This window comes from Oncorhynchus gorbuscha, linkage group LG11 (genome assembly GCF_021184085.1).
Source record: "Oncorhynchus gorbuscha isolate QuinsamMale2020 ecotype Even-year linkage group LG11, OgorEven_v1.0, whole genome shotgun sequence".
Taxonomy (NCBI): domain Eukaryota; kingdom Metazoa; phylum Chordata; class Actinopteri; order Salmoniformes; family Salmonidae; genus Oncorhynchus; species Oncorhynchus gorbuscha.
Window position 1 is genome coordinate 80,425,848 of NC_060183.1, and position 20,433 is coordinate 80,446,280.

General features: G+C 46.8%; 1 protein-coding gene across 3 annotated transcripts in view; it reads left to right on the forward strand.

Annotated features, from left to right (window-relative positions):
• Positions 1 to 20,433, forward strand: part of LOC123989539 (ras-specific guanine nucleotide-releasing factor RalGPS1-like) — a 318,616-nt gene that overhangs the window by 87,588 nt on the left and 210,595 nt on the right. For all 3 annotated transcript variants that reach the window (XM_046290621.1, XM_046290623.1, XM_046290622.1), the window contains 2 exons: positions 5,678 to 5,761; positions 15,799 to 15,888. In XM_046290621.1, coding sequence (XP_046146577.1) covers positions 5,678 to 5,761; positions 15,799 to 15,888 — 174 coding nt within the window. The remainder of the gene's footprint in view (positions 1 to 5,677; positions 5,762 to 15,798; positions 15,889 to 20,433) is intronic.

Genomic DNA, 20,433 nt, shown 5'->3' on the forward strand with positions numbered 1-20,433 from the left:
AAAGGTCCAATGTAATTTTAAGAAACCATTTGACAGTGTGAATTTTGGGCCACTGTTCTAATTGTAATAATCTGATCATAAATTGCTGCTCTCCCTGTTCCTCATTTCATTAGCCCCCCCCCTACTTCCTATACCATAGTTTGAAACCTTTTCCTACTTCCTAGATAATAAAAGTGTAGAAAATACCTATACCTGGGTATTGTCTGGAGTAGAGTTAAAGGGGAGTTTGAGGGAGAGGCCTCCTGTTGAAGGGGAGTTTGAGGGAGAGGCCTCCTGTTGAAGGGGAGTTTGAGGGAGAGGCCTCCTGTTGAAGGGGAGTTTGAGGGAGAGGCCTCCTGTTGAAGGGGAGTTTGAGGGAGAGGCCTCCTGTTGAAGGGGAGTTTGAGGGAGAGGCCTCCTGTTGAAGGGGAGTTTGAGGGAGAGGCCTCCTGTTGAAGGGGAGTTTGAGGGAGAGGCCTCCTGTTGAAGGGGAGTTTGAGGGAGAGGCCTCCTGTTGAAGGGGAGTTTGAGGGAGAGGCCTCCTGTTGAAGGGGAGTTTGAGGGAGAGGCCTCCTGTTGAAGGGGAGTTTGAGGGAGAGGCCTCCTGTTGAAGGGGAGTTTGAGGGAGAGGCCTCCTGTTGAAGGGGAGTTTGAGGGAGAGGCCTCCTGTTGAAGGGGAGTTTGAGGGAGAGGCCTCCTGTTGAAGGGGAGTTTGAGGGAGAGGCCTCCTGTTGAAGGGGAGTTTGAGGGAGAGGCCTCCTGTTGAAGGGGAGTTTGAGGGAGAGGCCTCCTGTTGAAGGGGAGTTTGAGGGAGAGGCCTCCTGTTGAAGGGGAGTTTGAGGGAGAGGCCTCCTGTTGAAGGGGAGTTTGAGGGAGAGGCCTCCTGTTGAAGGGGAGTTTGAGGCCTCCTGTTGAAGGGGAGTTTGAGGCCTCCTGTTGAAGGGGAGTTTGAGGCCTCCTGTTGAAGGGGAGTTTGAGGCCTCCTGTTGAAGGGGAGTTTGAGGCCTCCTGTTGAAGGGGAGTTTGAGGCCTCCTGTTGAAGGGGAGTTTGAGGCCTCCTGTTGAAGGGGAGCGTGAGGCCTCCTGTTGAAGGGGAGCGTGAGGCCTCCTGTTGAAGGGGAGCGTGAGGCCTCCTGTTGAAGGGGAGCGTGAGGCCTCCTGTTGAAGGGGAGCGTGAGGCCTCCTGTTGAAGGGGAGCGTGAGGCCTCCTGTTGAAGGGGAGCGTGAGGCCTCCAGTTGAAGGGGAGCGTGAGGCCTCCTGTTGAAGGGGAGCGTGAGGCCTCCTGTTGAAGGGGAGCGTGAGGCCTCCTGTTGAAGGGGAGCGTGAGGCCTCCTGTTGAAGGGGAGCGTGAGGCCTCCAGTTGAAGGGGAGCGTGAGGCCTCCAGTTGAAGGGGAGCGTGAGGCCTCCAGTTGAAGGGGAGCGTGAGGCCTCCAGTTGAAGGGGAGCGTGAGGCCTCCAGTTGAAGGGGAGCGTGAGGCCTCCAGTTGAAGGGGAGCGTGAGGCCTCCAGTTGAAGGGGAGCGTGAGGCCTCCAGTTGAAGGGGAGCGTGAGGCCTCCAGTTGAAGGGGAGCGTGAGGCCTCCAGTTGAAGGGGAGCGTGAGGCCTCCAGTTGAAGGGGAGCGTGAGGCCTCCAGTTGAAGGGGAGCGTGAGGCCTCCAGTTGAAGGGGAGCGTGAGGCCTCCAGTTGAAGGGGAGCGTGAGGCCTCCAGTTGAAGGGGAGCGTGAGGCCTCCAGTTGAAGGGGAGCGTGAGGCCTCCAGTTGAAGGGGAGCGTGAGGCCTCCAGTTGAAGGGGAGCGTGAGGCCTCCAGTTGAAGGGGAGCGTGAGGCCTCCAGTTGAAGGGGAGCGTGAGGCCTCCAGTTGAAGGGGAGCGTGAGGCCTCCAGTTGAAGGGGAGCGTGAGGCCTCCAGTTGAAGGGGAGCGTGAGGCCTCCAGTTGAAGGGGAGCGTGAGGCCTCCAGTTGAAGGGGAGCGTGAGGCCTCCAGTTGAAGGGGAGCGTGAGGCCTCCAGTTGAAGGGGAGCGTGAGGCCTCCAGTTGAAGGGGAGCGTGAGGCCTCCAGTTGAAGGGGAGCGTGAGGCCTCCAGTTGAAGGGGAGCGTGAGGCCTCCAGTTGAAGGGGAGCGTGAGGCCTCCAGTTAGTGGGGAGCGTGAGGCCTCCTGTTAGTGGGGAGCGTGAGGCCTCCTGTTAGTGGGGAGCGTGAGGCCTCCTGTTAGTGGGGAGCGTGAGGCCTCCTGTTAGTGGGGAGCGTGAGGCCTCCTGTTAGTGGGGGGAGCGTGAGGCCTCCTGTTAGTGGGGAGCGTGAGGCCTCCTGTTAGTGGGGAGCGTGAGGCCTCCTGTTAGTGGGGAGCGTGAGGCCTCCTGTTAGTGGGGAGCGTGAGGCCTCCTGTTAGTGGGGAGCGTGAGGCCTCCTGTTAGTGGGGAGCGTGAGGCCTCCTGTTAGTGGGGAGCGTGAGGCCTCCTGTTAGTGGGGTGGGGAGTGGGGGCGTGAGGCCTCCTGTTAGTGGGGGGGAGGCCTCCGTGAGGCCTCCTGTTAGTGGGGGGGAGGCGTGAGGCCTCCTGTTAGTGGGGAGCGTGAGGCCTCCTGTTAGTGGGGAGCGTGAGGCCTCCTGTTAGTGGGGAGCGTGAGGCCTCCTGTTAGTGGGGAGCGTGAGGCCTCCTGTTAGTGGGGAGCGTGAGGCCTCCTGTTAGTGGGGAGCGTGAGGCCTCCTGTTAGTGGGGAGCGTGAGGCCTCCTGTTAGTGGGGAGCGTGAGGCCTCCTGTTAGTGGGGAGCGTGAGGCCTCCTGTTGAAGGGGAGCGTGATGTTAAGTATCACAATCCCGGGCAGTATCACAACCGGTCATGATTGGGAGTTCCATAAGATGCCGCACAATTGACCCAGCCATCGTCTGAGTATGGGGAGGGTTTGGCTGAGGAGGCTTTACCTGACTCACTGCGCTTTAGCGACTCCTTGTGGTGGGCCAGGCGCCCGCAGGCTGATTCCAGTTGTCAGTTGAACTGTTTTTCCTCTGACACGTTGGTGCGGCTGGCTTCCGGGTTAAGTGTTAAGAAGCGCGGTTTGGCTGGTCATGTTTTAAAGGACGCATGATTCGACCTTCGCCTCCCGAGCTGGATGGGGAGTTGCAGCGATGAGACGAGAGAAATTAAGGAGGAAAATTGTGTCAAAATTTGAAATAAAGCAGCACTTTGTGAATGTCCTGAAGACCATAACCTTGGTGATCCTCCTGTTTTCTGTAATTAGCTGTGAGCTCCAGATGCTGTTTATGAGCTGTTGCTAACACCAACCTGGAGAGGCCCTCAGGACCTAGTGTATTGAGCTGTTTCTAACACCAACCTGGAGAGGCCCTCAGGACCTAGTGTATTGAGCTGTTGCTAACCCCAACCTGGAGAGGCCCTCGGGCCCTAGTGTATTGAGCTGTTGCTAACACCAACCTGGAGAGGCCCTCGGGCCCTAGTGTATTGAGCTGTTGCTAACACCAACCTGGAGAGGCCCTCGGGCCCCAGTGTATTGAGCTGTTGCTAACCCCAACCTGGAGAGGCCCTCAGGCCCCAGTGTATTGAGCTGTTGCTAACACCAACCTGGAGAGGCCCTCGGGCCCCAGTGTATTGAGCTGTTTCTAACACCAACCTGGAGAGGCCCTCAGGCCCCAGTGTATTGAGCTGTTGCTAACACCAACCTGGAGAGGCCCTCGGGCCCCAGTGTATTGAGCTGTTTCTAACACCAACCTGGAGAGGCCCTCAGGCCCCAGTGTATTGAGCTGTTGCTAACACCAACCTGGAGAGGCCCTCAGGCCCCAGTGTATTGAGCTGTTTCTAACACCAACCTGGAGAGGCCCTCAGGCCCTAGTGTATTGAGCTGTTGCTAACCCCAACCTGGAGAGGCCCTCGGGCCCCAGTCTATTGAGCTGTTTCTAACACCAACCTGGAGAGGCCCTCGGGCCCCAGTGTATTGAGCTGTTTCTAACACCAACCTGGAGAGGCCCTCGGGCCCCAGTGTATTGAGCTGTTTCTAACACCAACCTGGAGAGGCCCTCGGGCCCCAGTGTATTGAGCTGTTGCTAACACCAACCTGGAGATGCCCTCAGGCCCTCGTGTTTTGAGCTGTTGCTAACCCCAACCTGGAGAGGCCCTCAGGCCCCAGTGTATTGAGCTGTTGCTAACACCAACCTGGAGATGCCCTCAGGCCCTCGTGTTTTGAGCTGTTGCTAACCCCAACCTGGAGAGGCCCTTGGGCCCCAGTGTATATAAGTGGGTTTATTTAACAGTTGCCTCTTCTTAATTGGTTGAATTCTTAGAGGATCTTGGCTCAATGGTTTCTCATCGCAAACCAAGGGGAAAATGTGATTTAAAAAAATATATATATATAAAACTCCCCAGACTTCCTCTATACAGCCTTGTGGGACACAGTTATGTCCTTTATTTTTCCAGAGGAACATCATTTGGCTTAACGTCTCCCTGCAGACGTGCTTGCCTGTGATATCGGAACATCTGTTAAAATATATGGTGGAAAGAAAGGACAGAGTGGATTGAGGTGGAACTATCGAGTTACAGTGCGCTTGGAAGACTTCTGTTTATGGTTTGTTTTTGTCATTGCAAGTAATGCAATGTGACAGTCCATATGTGTCCGTGATAAGAATTCATTATTTCCAGTTTTGGGCATCTTCATTCTTGTAAAGTGAAAATCAAATAGAAGTTTTTTGGAATTCCTTCATCTTTTCACTGCCACCAAATGGCATGTATAGGTTTCTGTTAATGAAAATAAAAAATGTTAATGAATTAAGTAATTGGTGTGAGTAACAAGAATTGAAAGTAGATCATCTATTCAAAGCTGTGGGGGAAAACTAACATTTATTCAGTCAATGTGCATACAAGTGGCTTTTCAGGTCTTCCCGTAACGAAAGATCACGTCCTTATAAGGCTTTGATCTTCAGAAAGTGTCCAACTGATTTGTGCAATTTAGCATGACATCTCTATGAACCTTCAAATGAATTACCCTCGTTGTTCTCATTCGTATGTAGTTTCTTATACAGCGCCTTCAGAAACTATTCACACCCCTTGACTTTTTCCACATTTTGTTGTGTTACAAAGTGGCATTAAAATGGATTTAATTGTCTTTTTTTTGTATGTCAACGACGTACACAAAATACTCATGTCAAAGTGAAAGACTAATATATCTTGATTACATAAGTATTCAACTCTTTGAGTCAATACATGTTACAATCAGCTTTGGCAGCGATTACAGCTGATTTGGTTGTTCTGGGTAATTCCTGAAGAGCTTTGTACACCTGGATTGTATAATATTTGCATTGCAATACCTGCATCGTTACCCATCGCTCTACAAAAGCCACGTCCCTTGCAGAGCAAGGGGGAACCACTACTTCAAGGTCTCAGAGCGAGTGACGTCACCGATTTGAAACACTATTAGCGCGCAACACCGCTAACTAGCTAGCCATTTCACATCGGTTACATCGGCCAATGCCAACAAATCTCAATCTAATCTCATTTGTAACACACTGTGTGTGTGTGTGTGTGTGTGTGTGTGTGTGTGTGTGTGTGTGTGTGTGTGTGTGTGTGTGTGTGTGTGTGTGTGTGTGTGTGTGTGTGTGTAGTGAGAATACTTTCTAAAGGCATTTTAGCTCCACCATTGTTCATGGTTGAGTTAGCCATCACATTGATTGTGTGTTTTGTTGTGTTGCAGGAGCTGGCTAGCTGTGGATGGAACAGGAAGGAGAAACACCGGCTGGCACCCAACGTGGTGGCGTTTACACGGAGATTCAACCAGGTGAGTCCTCCTTAGGAAGAAATGTTTCTCTGTTCAATAATAGGTTCACAAATACATTCACTACATCATAGACCGGAATGTCTCGGTTTATATTATGGCATATTACAGAGTAGCTGGGTTTTTATATCATGGTTTCTTGAGTTGTAGTGCGAGGACCACACACCATGTTGATTTATTATAGAAATATTCACACTTAATGGTGTTTTTGAAAACACCTTCAAAACCCATTTGTGTGTTTTGGAGCCTTTTGTCATGATTTGTTCTGTGTGTAAATGCAGAATGAGTATGAGGAAGTCTATCGCTGGTGGGGTAAGTGAAATCTCACAACAACAAAAAAGGGTCTGGACACTTCCATAACATCCCATTTTACACAGATTGGGTCAAAAAAAAAAAAGAAAGAAGAGTGAACTTGTCTTGTGAACCCATTTGTTTGTTGTTTTGTCACATGATCTATTTTATAAAAGAATAACATAACATTTTTAACATTTTATTTTTTATTTTTAATAACATAAAAGGCAGTTCATTCATACATTTCTGGTGGGGTTTTTTTTCTCCCAGAACTTGGTTGCGTGATTTTGTCTTTTTATAAAGTCCTGATACTATTTAATCTTGTTCCTCAGGAACTTGTAGAGGAAGAAGAAAATGAGATCTGTTTTACTTTTGTATGTCTAGAGAAAACCCCTTAAGGTGAAATGAGTAGCGTAGCAGAGCAGCGGGCCTACCTTTTTTCTCATTACTCCCTCTCTTCACCTCATCTTCTCCCACCGCCCTAATCCCATGGGCATCACTGGACAAAAAAATGAAACCGGACATCATTTGGTTTACCCTCATCATCGTTGGTAGAGGCATAATAACCTTAATAGGTGTTTGCTAATGGAATACACTTATTCTGTGACCTGCTCTTCTTTTCACTTCATAAGGCATAATTCAAACCAGACGTGAAAGACCATTAAAATACATCAAATGTTACCACAGACAACAGATCCATATACCAAATTGCCCGAGGATACATACACAAAGAAGTCAAGAGACTAGCTTTCGTTGTGGTCCTTTTTTTAAATGAGATTTGAAGTCTTACAATATTGTCTTTTACACTTTCCCGTCACAAAATGGCCCAGCTTCAAAGCTTTTGCATCGAAAAGGCTTACCGTGTTACGCTGGCTCTCACCTCCTGTTTCTGTGTGTCATTGGCTCCCACTTGGTCCTGTCTGTTGGGCTCGTACCCTCTGCAGCTTAGATCTCAAACTGTGCCCAACTGGTGACGGCTATGCCATTAAACTATTATCGGCCTCATATGGCTCCCTAACTGGAAACGCAGGGTGGAAATACTATTAGCCGATCTCTACAGGCGGTTTGCCAGCTTGTTTCTTTTTCTCCCCTTTTGTCCCCGTCCCACTCCACCCCCCCTTTTGTCCCCGTCCCACTCCACCCCTCTTTTGTCTCACTCCACCCCCCTTTTGTTCTCGTCTCACTCCACCCCCCTTTTGTTCTCGTCTCTCACTCCACCCCCCTTTGTTCTTGTCTCACTCCACCCCCCTTTTGTCTCACTCCACCCCCCTTTTGTCCCCGTCTCACTCCACCCCCCTTTTGTCCCCGTCTCACTCCACCCCCTTTTGTCCCCGTCCCACTCCACCCCCCTTTTGTCTCCGTCCCACCCACCCCCTTTTGTCCCCGTCTCACTCCACCCCCCTTTTGTCCCCGTCTCACTCCACCCCCCTTTTGTCTCCGTCCCACTCAACCCCCCTTTTGTCTTATCTCCGTCTTTATTGGCAGTCGGAGGGTACAGATATAGAAATAAATAAAGACATTGATTTCATTTGAAACCCTGGTTTGTAAACTAAAGAAAACCTTTGGTTTGAATGGAATATCTTTTAATGTGAGGACGGACATGGCGTAGTCCGAGCGACACTGATGATGACATTCCTCAGCGACTGCCGATCCAGCTGGACACAGCTCTTCAACAGGGCTGTTCATTATCCCCACGTTGGGGCTCATGGGGACAGCCCTGTAGGCAGCTCCCTAGTCAGTGTTCTACTGGAAATAGCCTGGTCTATTGTTCATTATCCCCACGTTGGGGCTCATGGGGACAGCCCTGTAGGCAGCTCCCTAGTCAGGGTTCTACTGGAAATAGCCTGGTCTATTGTTCATTATCCCCACGTTGGGGGATAACGTTGCTGGTCCATTGTTCATTATCCCCACGTTGGGGGATAACGTTGCTGGTCCATTGTTCATTATCCCCACGTTGGGGGATAACGTTGCTGGTCCATTGTTCATGGGGGATATCCCCATTACGTTGGGGGATAACGTTGCTGGTCCATTGTTCATTATCCCCACGTTGGGGGATAACGTTGCTGGTCCATTGTTCATTATCCCCACGTTGGGGGATAACGTTGCTGGTCCATTGTTCATTATCCCCACGTTGGGGGATAACGTTGCTGGTCCATTGTTCATTATCCCCACGTTGGGGGATAACGTTGCTGGTCCATTGTTCATTATCCCCACGTTGGGGGATAACATTGCTGGTCCATTGTTCATTATCCCCACGTTGGGGGATAACATTGCTGGTCCATTGTTCATTATCCCCACGTTGGGGGATAACATTGCTGGTCCATTGTTCATTATCCCCACGTTGGGGGATAACATTGCTGGTCCATTGTTCATTATCCCCACGTTGGGGGACGTTGCTGGTCCATTGTTCATTATCCCCACGTTGAGGGATAACGTTGCTGGTCCATTGTTCATTATCCCCACGTTGGGGGACGTTGCTGGTCCATTGTTCATTATCCCCACGTTGGGGGACGTTGCTGGTCCATTGTTCATTATCCCCACGTTGAGGGATAACGTTGCTGGTCCATTCACCACAAAAGGTACAATACATTTGGGAGTTTTGTAGAACGTCTTTACTTATTTGAATTGTTACGTCTTTGCGGGAAGTTGGAACTGAAAGAAAAAAAAGACCCACTCGGAGCATATTCCATTTTCTTTCCCGTCTTCCCCCGGAAGGCAAGACGTGCAATTGCATTAATGCCAAAATACAGTTATTGACAGTCATTTAATTGCTGTAATTGGCCTGTTTAATCTCACACATTTCTAACTTTAATGCTATTCCTTTGTTTTCAGTTGCGTAAGTACAAATGTAATTGTCTCAAAGGAGAAGTTATGTTTATTTTCCCAGTCCTCATTTTTTTCTAAGTGCAATTTAGAAGCATATACTTGGATTGCTGATATTTAGCCATTTACGTTTATGATCTATTTATCATGGAAGCATTTGTTACCATTACAGCCAAGTCATAACTAGAAACAGATCGGGACCACTTTGAAATAAATCCTTTCTCTTTTTTTCCCCATTTGTTGCCAAAATGGAAGAGTGCTGAGTTAACTTAAATAAACGTCCATATTTAGACTTAAATGACTTAAATGACCAGTCTCTTAGCTGGTGGTTGGGTCTGTTTTTTTTTTACGACACAATTAGACCAAACATGACTAGCTGACTCCATGGTTCTGGAAAGATGGCCACACATGTAAAGGAAGGTTAGGTACTTGTTGAAGGGTCACCTGCATACGCCTCCATAGGCCAGAGAGAAAGAGGTCCTCTGAAAGATCCCAATTCCCCCTCCAGCTTCCTTTTACATCCTTGTCCATCGAAGGACCTCTGGGTGACTGTTTCACGAACATGGAGGGTATCTGGGATTCTCTCTTGGATTCCCGTAAACACTTGAGATGTTGACTGTTGCATGACCACTGAAGCAAAATCGGCAGAATGGTTCAAACCAATCGTGCATTACATTTTCTTTTTTATATATAGCGTCTTGGAAACGGGCGAAACAAGATGTAAACTTTTTAGTCGCTGATTGGCCAGGGATTAAAAAAAAACCTTTTTAAACATTAAGTCCCCCTATTTAGGGGACTTTAAGTAGTTCTGCACCATTTCCCGGCCGACATTCTTGTGTACAGTGTGTCCCGCTTGTCCCGACGCGTTAGTTTTCTGGCCTATCCAAACAAAGGATCCATTTCCTCTGCCTGTGAACCTCGCAGCTCCGCTTACAATGCGGCATATGAAGTGGGAGGAGCCTAGCGATCGCAGCAAAGCAGCACCATCTTGTTGTGAAGTCCGCAGATGGATTTCAAAATAATTTAGTAGAATTGAAACAAGACCTCTTGGTCACAGAGGGATGAAGTCACTTGGTGCCTAAAGATGACGTTGTGACGAGTAATAAGCGTTACTATGCGTTGTTTATGGCCCTCGTGATAATTACTTTTGCGTATTGTCTATTTAGGTGGAAATCCACATTTTGGCATTACATTTAGCAGGTTTAAAGGAGGTTTTCCTTTTCGCTGTAGTGTTGCACACAACGGATGTGTTTTGATTACGGCTTGAGAAATGGTAGGTTTGCTATATCCCTCACCCAATGTCCTGAGGGGAAACAAACGCACACTGTTATTTCACAACAGACAAAAGCATAATTGTGATGCCATTGGTCCTGGCCATGTTGCTGGACTCGTTTAGTATATGAATTTGTGTTAACGTGTTCTTTTTGTATAATATGTATTAAAACATGTTTTTTATTTCAGATTGATCCCGTGTAGCATTACCATTTGTTGTTGTCGGTTTAATTTTGGTTCCATTCTCCTCTGCGGGTTCATTTCCTGGGAGCGTTTTAGCTGGGATGAAGCCATAGTTTGAAAGGAGACAGCGCTCAGAGATGCTCCAAGGAGTGGAGTGATATCAACCATGTTATTGACTTAAATAGTTCTACTGATACATTCCTGGAGGTTTATGTTGACCTAAGGAGTGAATGATTCATTGACACTGAGCTCCTTGTTATTTTTTTAAGTGTCTCTTGGCCTCCGCTGAGATAAAAATGCCATGTTGTCATAGCGAGTATTGAATCATCCCTTCCATCACATGATCAACCTCAGAACTGCCTGTGTCTCTCTCTCTCTCTCTATCGCTCTTTATCTCTCGCTCTCACACACTCACCACTCTCCACTTCCACTCTAGAACGTGTGGGGGTTCCCTGGCAGGTGGAGAGCTTTGAGCCACAGTAGCCGCCCACAACATTCACGGAAAGAATGATGATGATGATGATACTGTTAGGGGGGGGAGATACTCTCCAAGTTGCATATCGGTTTCCCCGTTCTCTCCTCCACTCCTTCTCAAGGCCCTGTTGCAGAACCATAGCTAATTCCTCATAGGTACCCAGGATACAGGGAGCCCTGGTGCCCTTAGAGCTTAGCGAGGGATTAGACCCCGTCCAACACTCAACGTCTCTGGCGCCTCCTCAAAGGGCTTTCGGATAAGTGTCTCTCGTTAGCTCATGAGCAACGGCCCAATTTGTGTCAGATGGCAACGGTGGAAAGCAGCACAGTGGATGATGTAATGAGTCTTTCAACCCGCTAAAAAAAACTTCTTTTTTTTTAAAGGCCCCTCCTGATCCAAGCGCATTGCACTAGTATCCATCTTAAGGATGAGCCACGAGCGCTAGTTTGAAAGGTGTAACATTCAGTCCTCAAGCCAGAGGTTTAGCTCATTGCAGGTTACCCGTTTGAAAAGGGAGTTTTAGACTGACCACCACCAGATCTTCATTGTGGTGCTAATTTAGGTGAATTTGCTCTTTTTTTAAAAATGTATTTTTCTTTTTTAAGTGTCCCTTTGACATCAATGCATTACTGAGTGAACATTTGACCTAAATCGAAGTTAGGATTTACAGCTGAATCAAGGTGAATGAAGACCATTTGAACAGCTTCCCAAATACCAGACCGTAGGCCATGGAACCGGTGCCAGTTAAATGTCTTCACAGCCATTCCGATCAGACTGTTACTTACTGTGCTTCGAAGGTGGAGCTCAGACATTGCTAGAGTTTTTACATTTCGAAACATAATATTTTATAACTCTGAACACCATCTGGCCTTTGCCCTGAGCCTGCCTGCGATGTTAAAAGACAAGTTCACTCTTCTTTTTTTTTTTGACCCAATCTGTGTAAAATGGGATGTTATTGGAAGTGTCCAGACCCTTTTTTATTTGACCCAATCTGTGTAAAATGGGATGTTATGGAAGTGTCCAGACCCTTTTTTATTTGACCCAATCTGTGTAAAATGGGATGTTATGGAAGTGTCCAGACCCTTTTTTATTTGACCCAATCTGTGTAAAATGGGATGTTATTGGAAGTGTCCAGACCCTTTTTTATTTGACCCAATCTGTGTAAAATGGGATGTTATTGGAAGTGTCCAGACCCTTTTTTATTTGACCCAATCTGTGTAAAATGGGATGTTATGGAAGTGTCCAGACCCTTTTTTATTTGACCCAATCTTTTTATTTGACCCAATCTGTGTAAAATGGGATGTTATGGAAGTGTCCAGACCCTTTTTTATTTGACCCAATCTGTGTAAAATGGGATGTTATGGAAGTGTCCAGACCCTTTTTTATTTGACCCAATCTGTGTAAAATGGGATGTTATTGGAAGTGTCCAGACCCTTTTTTATTTGACCCAATCTGTGTAAAATGGGATGTTATTGGAAGTGTCCAGACCCTTTTTTATTTGACCCAATCTGTGTAAAATGGGATGTTATTGGAAGTGTCCAGACCCTTTTTTATTTGTGAGATTTCACTTACCCCACCAGCGATAGACTTCCTCATACTCCTGCATTTACACACAGAACAAATCATGACAAAAGGCTCCAAAAACACAGAAATATGTTCTTTTAGATGTTGGACGCATGAAATTGTGTCATTCCTGAACTTTATCCTCAACGTTGCGTTCCAGTTTGTTGGAATTGAGCAATACTTTTACGTGTGCATGCTACACAGAGAAGCATTATTAAGGATCCCTGTTAGCTGTTGCCAAGGCAACAAACTGGATGCAGTCTATCACAGTACCATCCGTTTTGTCACCAAAGCCCCATATACTACCCACCACTGCGACCTGTACGCTGTCGTTGGCTGGCCCTCGCTTCATACTCGTCGCCAAACCCACTGCTCCAGGTCATCTACAAGACCCTGCTAGGTAAAGTCCCCCCTTATCTCAGCTCGCTGGTCACCATAGCAGCACCCAACCTGTAGCACGCAATCCAGCAGGTATATCTCTCTGGTCACCCCCAAAACAAACTCTTCCTTTACGCCCCTCTCCTTCCAGTTCTCTGCTGCCAATGACTGGAACGAACTACAAAAATCTCCGAAACCGGAAACACTTATCTCCCTCACTAGCTTTAAGCACCAGCTGTCAGAGCAGCTCACAGATTACTGCACCTGTACATAGCCCATCTATAATTTAGCCCAAACAACTACCTCTTTCCCTACTGTATTTATTTATTTTTCTCCTTTGCACCCCATTATTTCTATCTCTACTTTGCACATTCTTTCACTGCAAATCTTCCATTCCAGTGTTTTACTTTCACATTTTTACTCTTGAACTTATTTAGCCTTGCTATAACAAAGGGGTTGAATACTTATTGACCCATAAAACATTTCAACTTTTCATTTTCAATTAATTTGTAATAAATTCCAACATAATTCCACTTTGACATTATGGGGTATTATTTTTCTGGTGAGGTGATATTGATCTCTCCCGGTTTCCGCTGTGACCGTGATGATGTTGGTTTGAGAGGATCCTCAGTGATTTGCTGATGTTATGCGTGTCCCAGGAGAACTACCTCATCTTCAGTTGGAATGGCTAAGACCAAAACATTTCTGAGAGACTAGTTTTATCAATGAACAGCAGATAGTTAAAAATGTTTGTCTTGTCGATGAATAGTTCGAGGTACATTTTTTTAAATATTTTTTTTACTGATGCATAGTGGGTAGTTAAAGGGTAAGTGGGTAAACAGACATTGTAGTGAGATTTCTCTTTCATATTTCACTACGGTTTGAAGTAATCCACTGAACAGTGGGAGTCTCCGGCTGATGCCTGGGCAGTTTTAACATGGAAACCTGCATCTATATAATTTTCCTTCTCTTATACCATAACAAATTGTATATTACTGTATCCCTGCATCTTGATGGGTTGTCCCCAAAGGTACACGATCATGTATCTGCTTCACGTTGTGTTGTGTGGTGTACCCAGCATCGGTCCCACCCATGAGCCGTACCTATAGTAAACATCAGGGTTAAAGGTCACCATGTTTTGCTAGCAGACAAACATTCAATCACGTTCACCTTCAGACCATGCACTACTTGCACGGGCCCCATAACCATTCAAAGATTTAGAGTGAAAACACCCTGTTTCTGGATCCCTATTGTGGAGGTTCTGTTTACTATGATTAGTATCATGGCACATGTTTACAGTGAAGCTTGTTTACTGGCAGATTTAAAATGTATACAGTACTTACAGTGCATAGGATCCCACAGGGCTCCTATTCACGTCTATACACAGGCCCTTTCTGGGCTCCTATTCAGGGCTATTGCCTGGCCAATTCCAAGGCTCCTATTCAGGGCTATTGCCTGGCCAATTCCAAGGCTCCTATTCAGGGCTATAGCTTGCCCCATTGCAGGGCTAGTATCTGAGAAAAGCATTGGAGCTGAAACAAGCCCCTGGGGGACTCGGCAGGAAATATATCATGATGGTTGTCTGTCAAATGGAGGCTCCCCAAGCTTACAGGTGGAAGTCCCAGGATCTGGCTTAATGGTGTTCACTGTAGGATCTCTGGTTTACCCTGTGGTCTCTGTTTCCTCCGGAGCTGTTACAGTAAATCTGACATAGGCCAGAACCAGAAAATTATAGCAGGTTATCTTCCTGTCAAAAACCTAAACCTGTCGTAACAGGAAGGAACTGCCCAGTCAGAACCAGACAGCAGTTCCTGTCACGGTGATAGCCAGTTGTGCTACGTTACAAGCAAAGTTCATTTATATTTTCCAGTGAAAAACTGAAAAGCAGAGCTTTTGCCCCCACATGATAAAGGAATTAGCCTTCGAGCATAATAAAACTGTCAGATGTAGGTGAAAAGGGCAAGTTGTTGTCAAGAACGGTTTGGATTCTTCATGAGTCTCTCCTTCTGGTCACATGGGTGAAATAACTCTGTGGGAAGCTGTCGCACACACACACACACACACACACACACACACACACACACACACACACACACACACACACACACACACACACACACACACACACACACACACACACACACACACACACACACACACACACACACACACACACACACACACACACACACACACACACACACACACACACACACACACACACACACACATTACACACACACACACAATACCACTGTAAATGCCCTTTGTTAAAACTCATTTGGGGTTTGTGAGGCTCTGCCAAGCTAAGCCCATGTGGATGGCACACAGTGTTTGCGGCACAAATACAATCAAGGAAACCAAAAGGCTTTTAATGGGTTTCCATGTCTAGTGTTATTGTGGGGATTTTGCTTCAGATTTTCTTCCCATTTTTTTTTTTGTGGGTAAATTCAGAAATGAGTTCTCCTTAAGCTAGTGGTTTTTCTCAATTGAATTTCCCTCCCGGCCTCTAAGGAGATTCATGGACCAGACCTTGTAGGGGTTATGGGCTTGGTTGAACTGTGTTTGCCTTGCCCATTTCTGACAAGACATGCACAGACTCCAGCTGCTATTGCTTTTAATCGCAAAGTTAGAAATGAGTGACTACTGCTCACTAACCACAGTGTTAAGTGAGTGATTCTCACTCGTGACTCTAATCTGATCACCCACAATGGCTATGGAGAGTTAATAAACTGTTGAACGGCATTTTTTGTTGTTGAAGTGTATGTCTAATAACTTGGGGAACAGTGTAGAGGTAGGCCTATTCATTCCTGGTTGGTCCTTGGGGTCTCCCGCTAGACTAACTACTAATTTACCAATCTAAAAATGGGCATAATTTGTCTAATTTTCTATAATAATGGTATGGTAGTAATGGTTGTCTCTTTGAAAGAATACTATCTGCTGTTATGAGTCGGTAATGTGAATGCAGACTGATGTCTAGATTGTGTGTGTCTTTTAATACTGTTCTCCATATGTATACTCAGTAATTATGTACTTCTTGTTTGTTTTTTTGCAGGTTAGCTTTTGGCTGGTGAGAGAAATTTTGACTGCCCAGACACTGAAGATCCGAGCAGAAATACTGAGCCATTTTGTTAAAATAGCCAAGGTGAGTTCAGACCACTTGGCCACTGAGACTATTGGTTCTAGGACGAATGAGAAAATGAACCACACTGTTAGACTCCAGCAACACAGTCAAATCTTCCTCGTATCCTCTGCTTATTGACCAGTGGGTAGGGCTGCTCAACAAAACACACAAACAATAATTGTTACACAAAGTACAGATTTAGAAAAGAATACACTGAATAACAACACAGAAATGTAAACATGAGGAACTTGCCCTACATCCACACTGGTGTGAATATTCCTTCCTTTGTAGCCATACTAGTCAGCCAGTTTCATTGAGGAAACATCCCATTCATCACCTGCTGTTCCTTAACGCATGGCAAAATGTTGTTGTGCAATCCAGAGGTTCTCCTGGGACCGACAAGACAAACAAACCCTTGGAGTAGTACCTCTAATGGCCACTAGGCCTTGAGGTTCACACCAATACTGCTGTCCCTATGGACGCTTGTTCACTCGGAGCTCCCCTCAGTTAATTCATTCATTACAAGTTGGAGTAGATCCCACACACACACACACCACACACACACACACACACACACACACACACACACACACACACACACACACACACACACACACACACACACACACACACACACACACACACACACACACACACACACACACACACACACACACACACACACACACACACACACACACACACACAGTTTATCTATAATACTATACACAGATATTCAGTTTGATTAGTTCACCGTCAACTGAACATGTAGCACCTAAGTTATCAAGCATATTGAGGGTAGTTAGTACTTTAGCTATGTCAACAGTTTACAGCGTATTGAGGGTAGTTGGCAGCGTATTGAGGGTAGCTGGCAGCGTATTGAGGGTAGCTGGCAGCGTATTGAGGGTAGCTGGCAGCGTATTGAGGGTAGCTGGCAGCGTATTGAGGGTAGCTGGCAGCGTATTGAGGGTAGCTGGCAGCGTATTGAGGGTAGCTGGCAGCGTATTGAGGGTAGCTGGCAGCGTATTGAGGGTAGCTGGCAGCGTATTGAGGGTAGCTGGCAGCGTATTGAGGGTAGCTGGCAGCGTATTGAGGGTAGCTGGCAGCGTATTGAGGGTAGCTGGCAGCGTATTGAGGGTAGCTGGCAGCGTATTGAGGGTAGCTGGCAGCGTATTGAGGGTAGCTGGCAGCGTATTGAGGGTAGCTGGCAGCGTATTGAGGGTAGCTGGCAGCGTATTGAGGGTAGTTAGCTAAAGTAATATGGCAACAGTTTGCAGCGTATTGAGGGTAGTTGGCAGCGTATTGAGGGTAGCTGGCAGCGTATTGAGGGTAGCTGGCAGCGTATTGAGGGTAGCTGGCAGCGTATTGAGGGTAGCTGGCAGCGTATTGAGGGTAGCTGGCAGCGTATTGAGGGTAGCTGGCAGCGTATTGAGGGTAGCTGGCAGCGTATTGAGGGTAGCTGGCAGCGTATTGAGGGTAGCTGGCAGCGTATTGAGGGTAGCTGGCAGCGTATTGAGGGTAGCTGGCAGCGTATTGAGGGTAGCTGGCAGCGTATTGAGGGTAGTTAGCTAAAGTAATATGTCAACAGTTTGCAGTTGCCACCAAACAAAGTGTTATTTTGAACATCCTAAAGATCGTCTAGGGAGTTATTGACATTATGTGGGACTCAAACCTGTTGTACAGGGTGTCTTCCGTCTATGCTGAGGTCCTATTTATACCAGCAGACCATCCTGGTGTGTTTACCCGTATGTATGGTGGGCCCAAGCACTCTGCTCAAGCCCACGCAACACATGGGACTTAAATGACACGTAGCAGTGTCCTTTCCAAGGAGCCGGTTGAGAAGTGTAGGTATGAAAATAAGCCATATTGCAGATGTTTAAAAAAGAAGAATAATAATATTCAAACAGACTTCTTGAATCTATGGTGCAAAATGTTAAGTATGACGTTTTTGTGGTTTTCCCAGCTGTATGATTTATGAACGAATAGCTGTGTGTAATCATTGTGTGTAGTCATCAACACTTAAAGCACCGTGGCAGTGTTTTGGTGTCGATCTGGCAAAAAATATAAAATGTTCTGCTCCAGTAGAATAGAGAAGTACCTGCATCAATAACTGCTTTGAAACGAGGTACTATTCATCTTGCTCAGCACATCTATCAAGATTTTATTACAGCACCATAATTACAGGCCTTTAAAAAAAATCTGTCTTGGGTCATTAATGGATGTGTCGTCGTCGGCCCCCCCCCACTTGGTCACATGTACATGTCATGCGTTGTTATTTCTCTTGCGAACCCATTAAGGTTATCAAATAAAGCCCAATTTTAGTGAGGGGAAAAAAATATGCAGTGGAGATATGCTGGTGACATATGACATGAAGATGGGCTAGCCTTTCACATAGTTTATGCTGGTGACATGAAGATGGGCTAGCCTTTCACATAGTTTATGCTGGTGACATGAAGATGGGCTAGCCTTTCACATAGTTTATGCTGGTGACATGAAGATGGGCTAGCCTTTCACATAGTTTATGCTGGTGACATGAAGATGGGCTAGCCTTTCACATAGTTTATGCTGGTGACATGAAGATGGGCTAGCCTTTCACATAGTTTATGCTGGTGACATGAAGATGGGCTAGCCTTTCACATAGTTTATGCTGGTGACATATGACATGAAGATGGGCTAGCCTTTCACATAGTTTATGCTGGTGACATGAAGATGGGCTAGCCTTTCACATAGTTTATGCTGGTGACATGAAGATGGGCTAGCCTTTCACATAGTTTATGCTGGTGACATATGACATGGGCTAGCCTTTCACATAGTTTATGCTGGTGACATGAAGATGGGCTAGCCTTTCACATAGTTTATGCTGGTGACATGAAGATGGGCTAGCCTTTCACATAGTTTATGCTGGTGACATGAAGATGGGCTAGCCTTTCACATAGTTTATGCTGGTGACATGAAGATGGGCTAGCCTTTCACATAGTTTATGCTGGTGACATGAAGATGGGCTAGCCTTTCACATAGTTTATGCTGGTGACATGAAGATGGGCTAGCCTTTCACATAGTTTATGCTGGTGACATATGACATGGCTAGCCTTTCACATAGTTTATGCTGGTGACATGAAGATGGGCTAGCCTTTCACATAGTTTATGCTGGTGACATATGACATGGGCTAGCCTTTCACATAGTTTATGCTGGTGACATGAAGATGGGTTAGCCTTTCACATAGTTTATGCTGGTGACATATGACATGGGCTAGCCTTTCACATAGTTTATGCTGGTGACATGAAGATGGGCTAGCCATAGTTTTCACATAGTTTATGCTGGTGACATGAAGATGGGCTAGCCTTTCACATAGTTTATGCTGGTGACATGAAGATGGGCTAGCCTTTCACATAGTTTATGCTGGTGACATGAAGATGGGCTAGCCTTTCACATAGTTTATGCTGGTGACATATGACATGAACATGGGCTAGCCTTTCACATAGTTTATGCTGGTGGCCTATGAAATCAAATGTATTTATATAGCCCTTTGTACATCAGCTGATATCTCAAAGTGCTGTACAGAAACCCAGCCTAAAACCCCAAACAGCAAGCAATGCAGGTGTAGAAGCACGGTGGCTAGGAAAAACTCTCTAGAAAGGCCAAAACCTAGAGAGGAACCAGGCTATGTGGGGTGGCCAGTCCTCTTCTGGCTGTGCCGGGTGGAGATTATAACAGAACATGGCCAAGATGTTCAAATGTTCATAAATGACCAGCATGGTCGAATAATAGTAAGGCAGAACAGTTGAAACTGGAGCAGCAGCATGGCCAGGTGGACTGGGGATAGCAAGGAGTCATCATGTCTGGTAGTCCTGGGGCATGGTCCTAGGGCTCAGGTCAGTTGCAACTGGAGCAGCAGCATGGCCAGGTGGACTGGGGATAGCAAGGAGTCATCATGTTAGGAAGTCCTGGGGCATGGTCCTAAGGCTTAGGTCGTCCGAGAGAGAGAAAGAAAGAGATAAGGAGAGAATTAGAGAACGCACACTTAGATTCACAATGGACACCGAATAGGACAGGAGAAGTACTCCAGATATAACAAACTGACCCTAGCCCCCCGACACAAACTACTGCAGCATAAATACTGGAGGCTGAGACAGGAGGGGTCAGGAGACACTGTGGCCCCATCCGAGGACACCCCCGGACAGGGCCAAACAGGAAGGATATAACCCCACCCACTTTGCCAAAGCACAGCCCCCACACCACTAGAGGGATATCTTCAACCACCAACTTACCATCCTGAGACAAGGCTGAGTATAGCCGACAAAGATCTCCGCCACGGCACAACCCAAGGGGGGGGTTGCCAACCCAGACAGGACGACCACAACAGTGACTCAAACCCACTCAGGTGACGCACCCCCTCCAGGGACGGCATGAGAGAGCCCCAGTAAGCCAGTGACTCAGCCCCTGTAATAGGGTTAGAGGCAGAGAATCCCAGTGGAAAGAGGGGAACCGGCCAGTCAGAGACAGCAAGGGTGGTTCGTTGCTCCAGAGCCTTTCCGTTCACCTTCACACTCCTGGGCCAGACTACA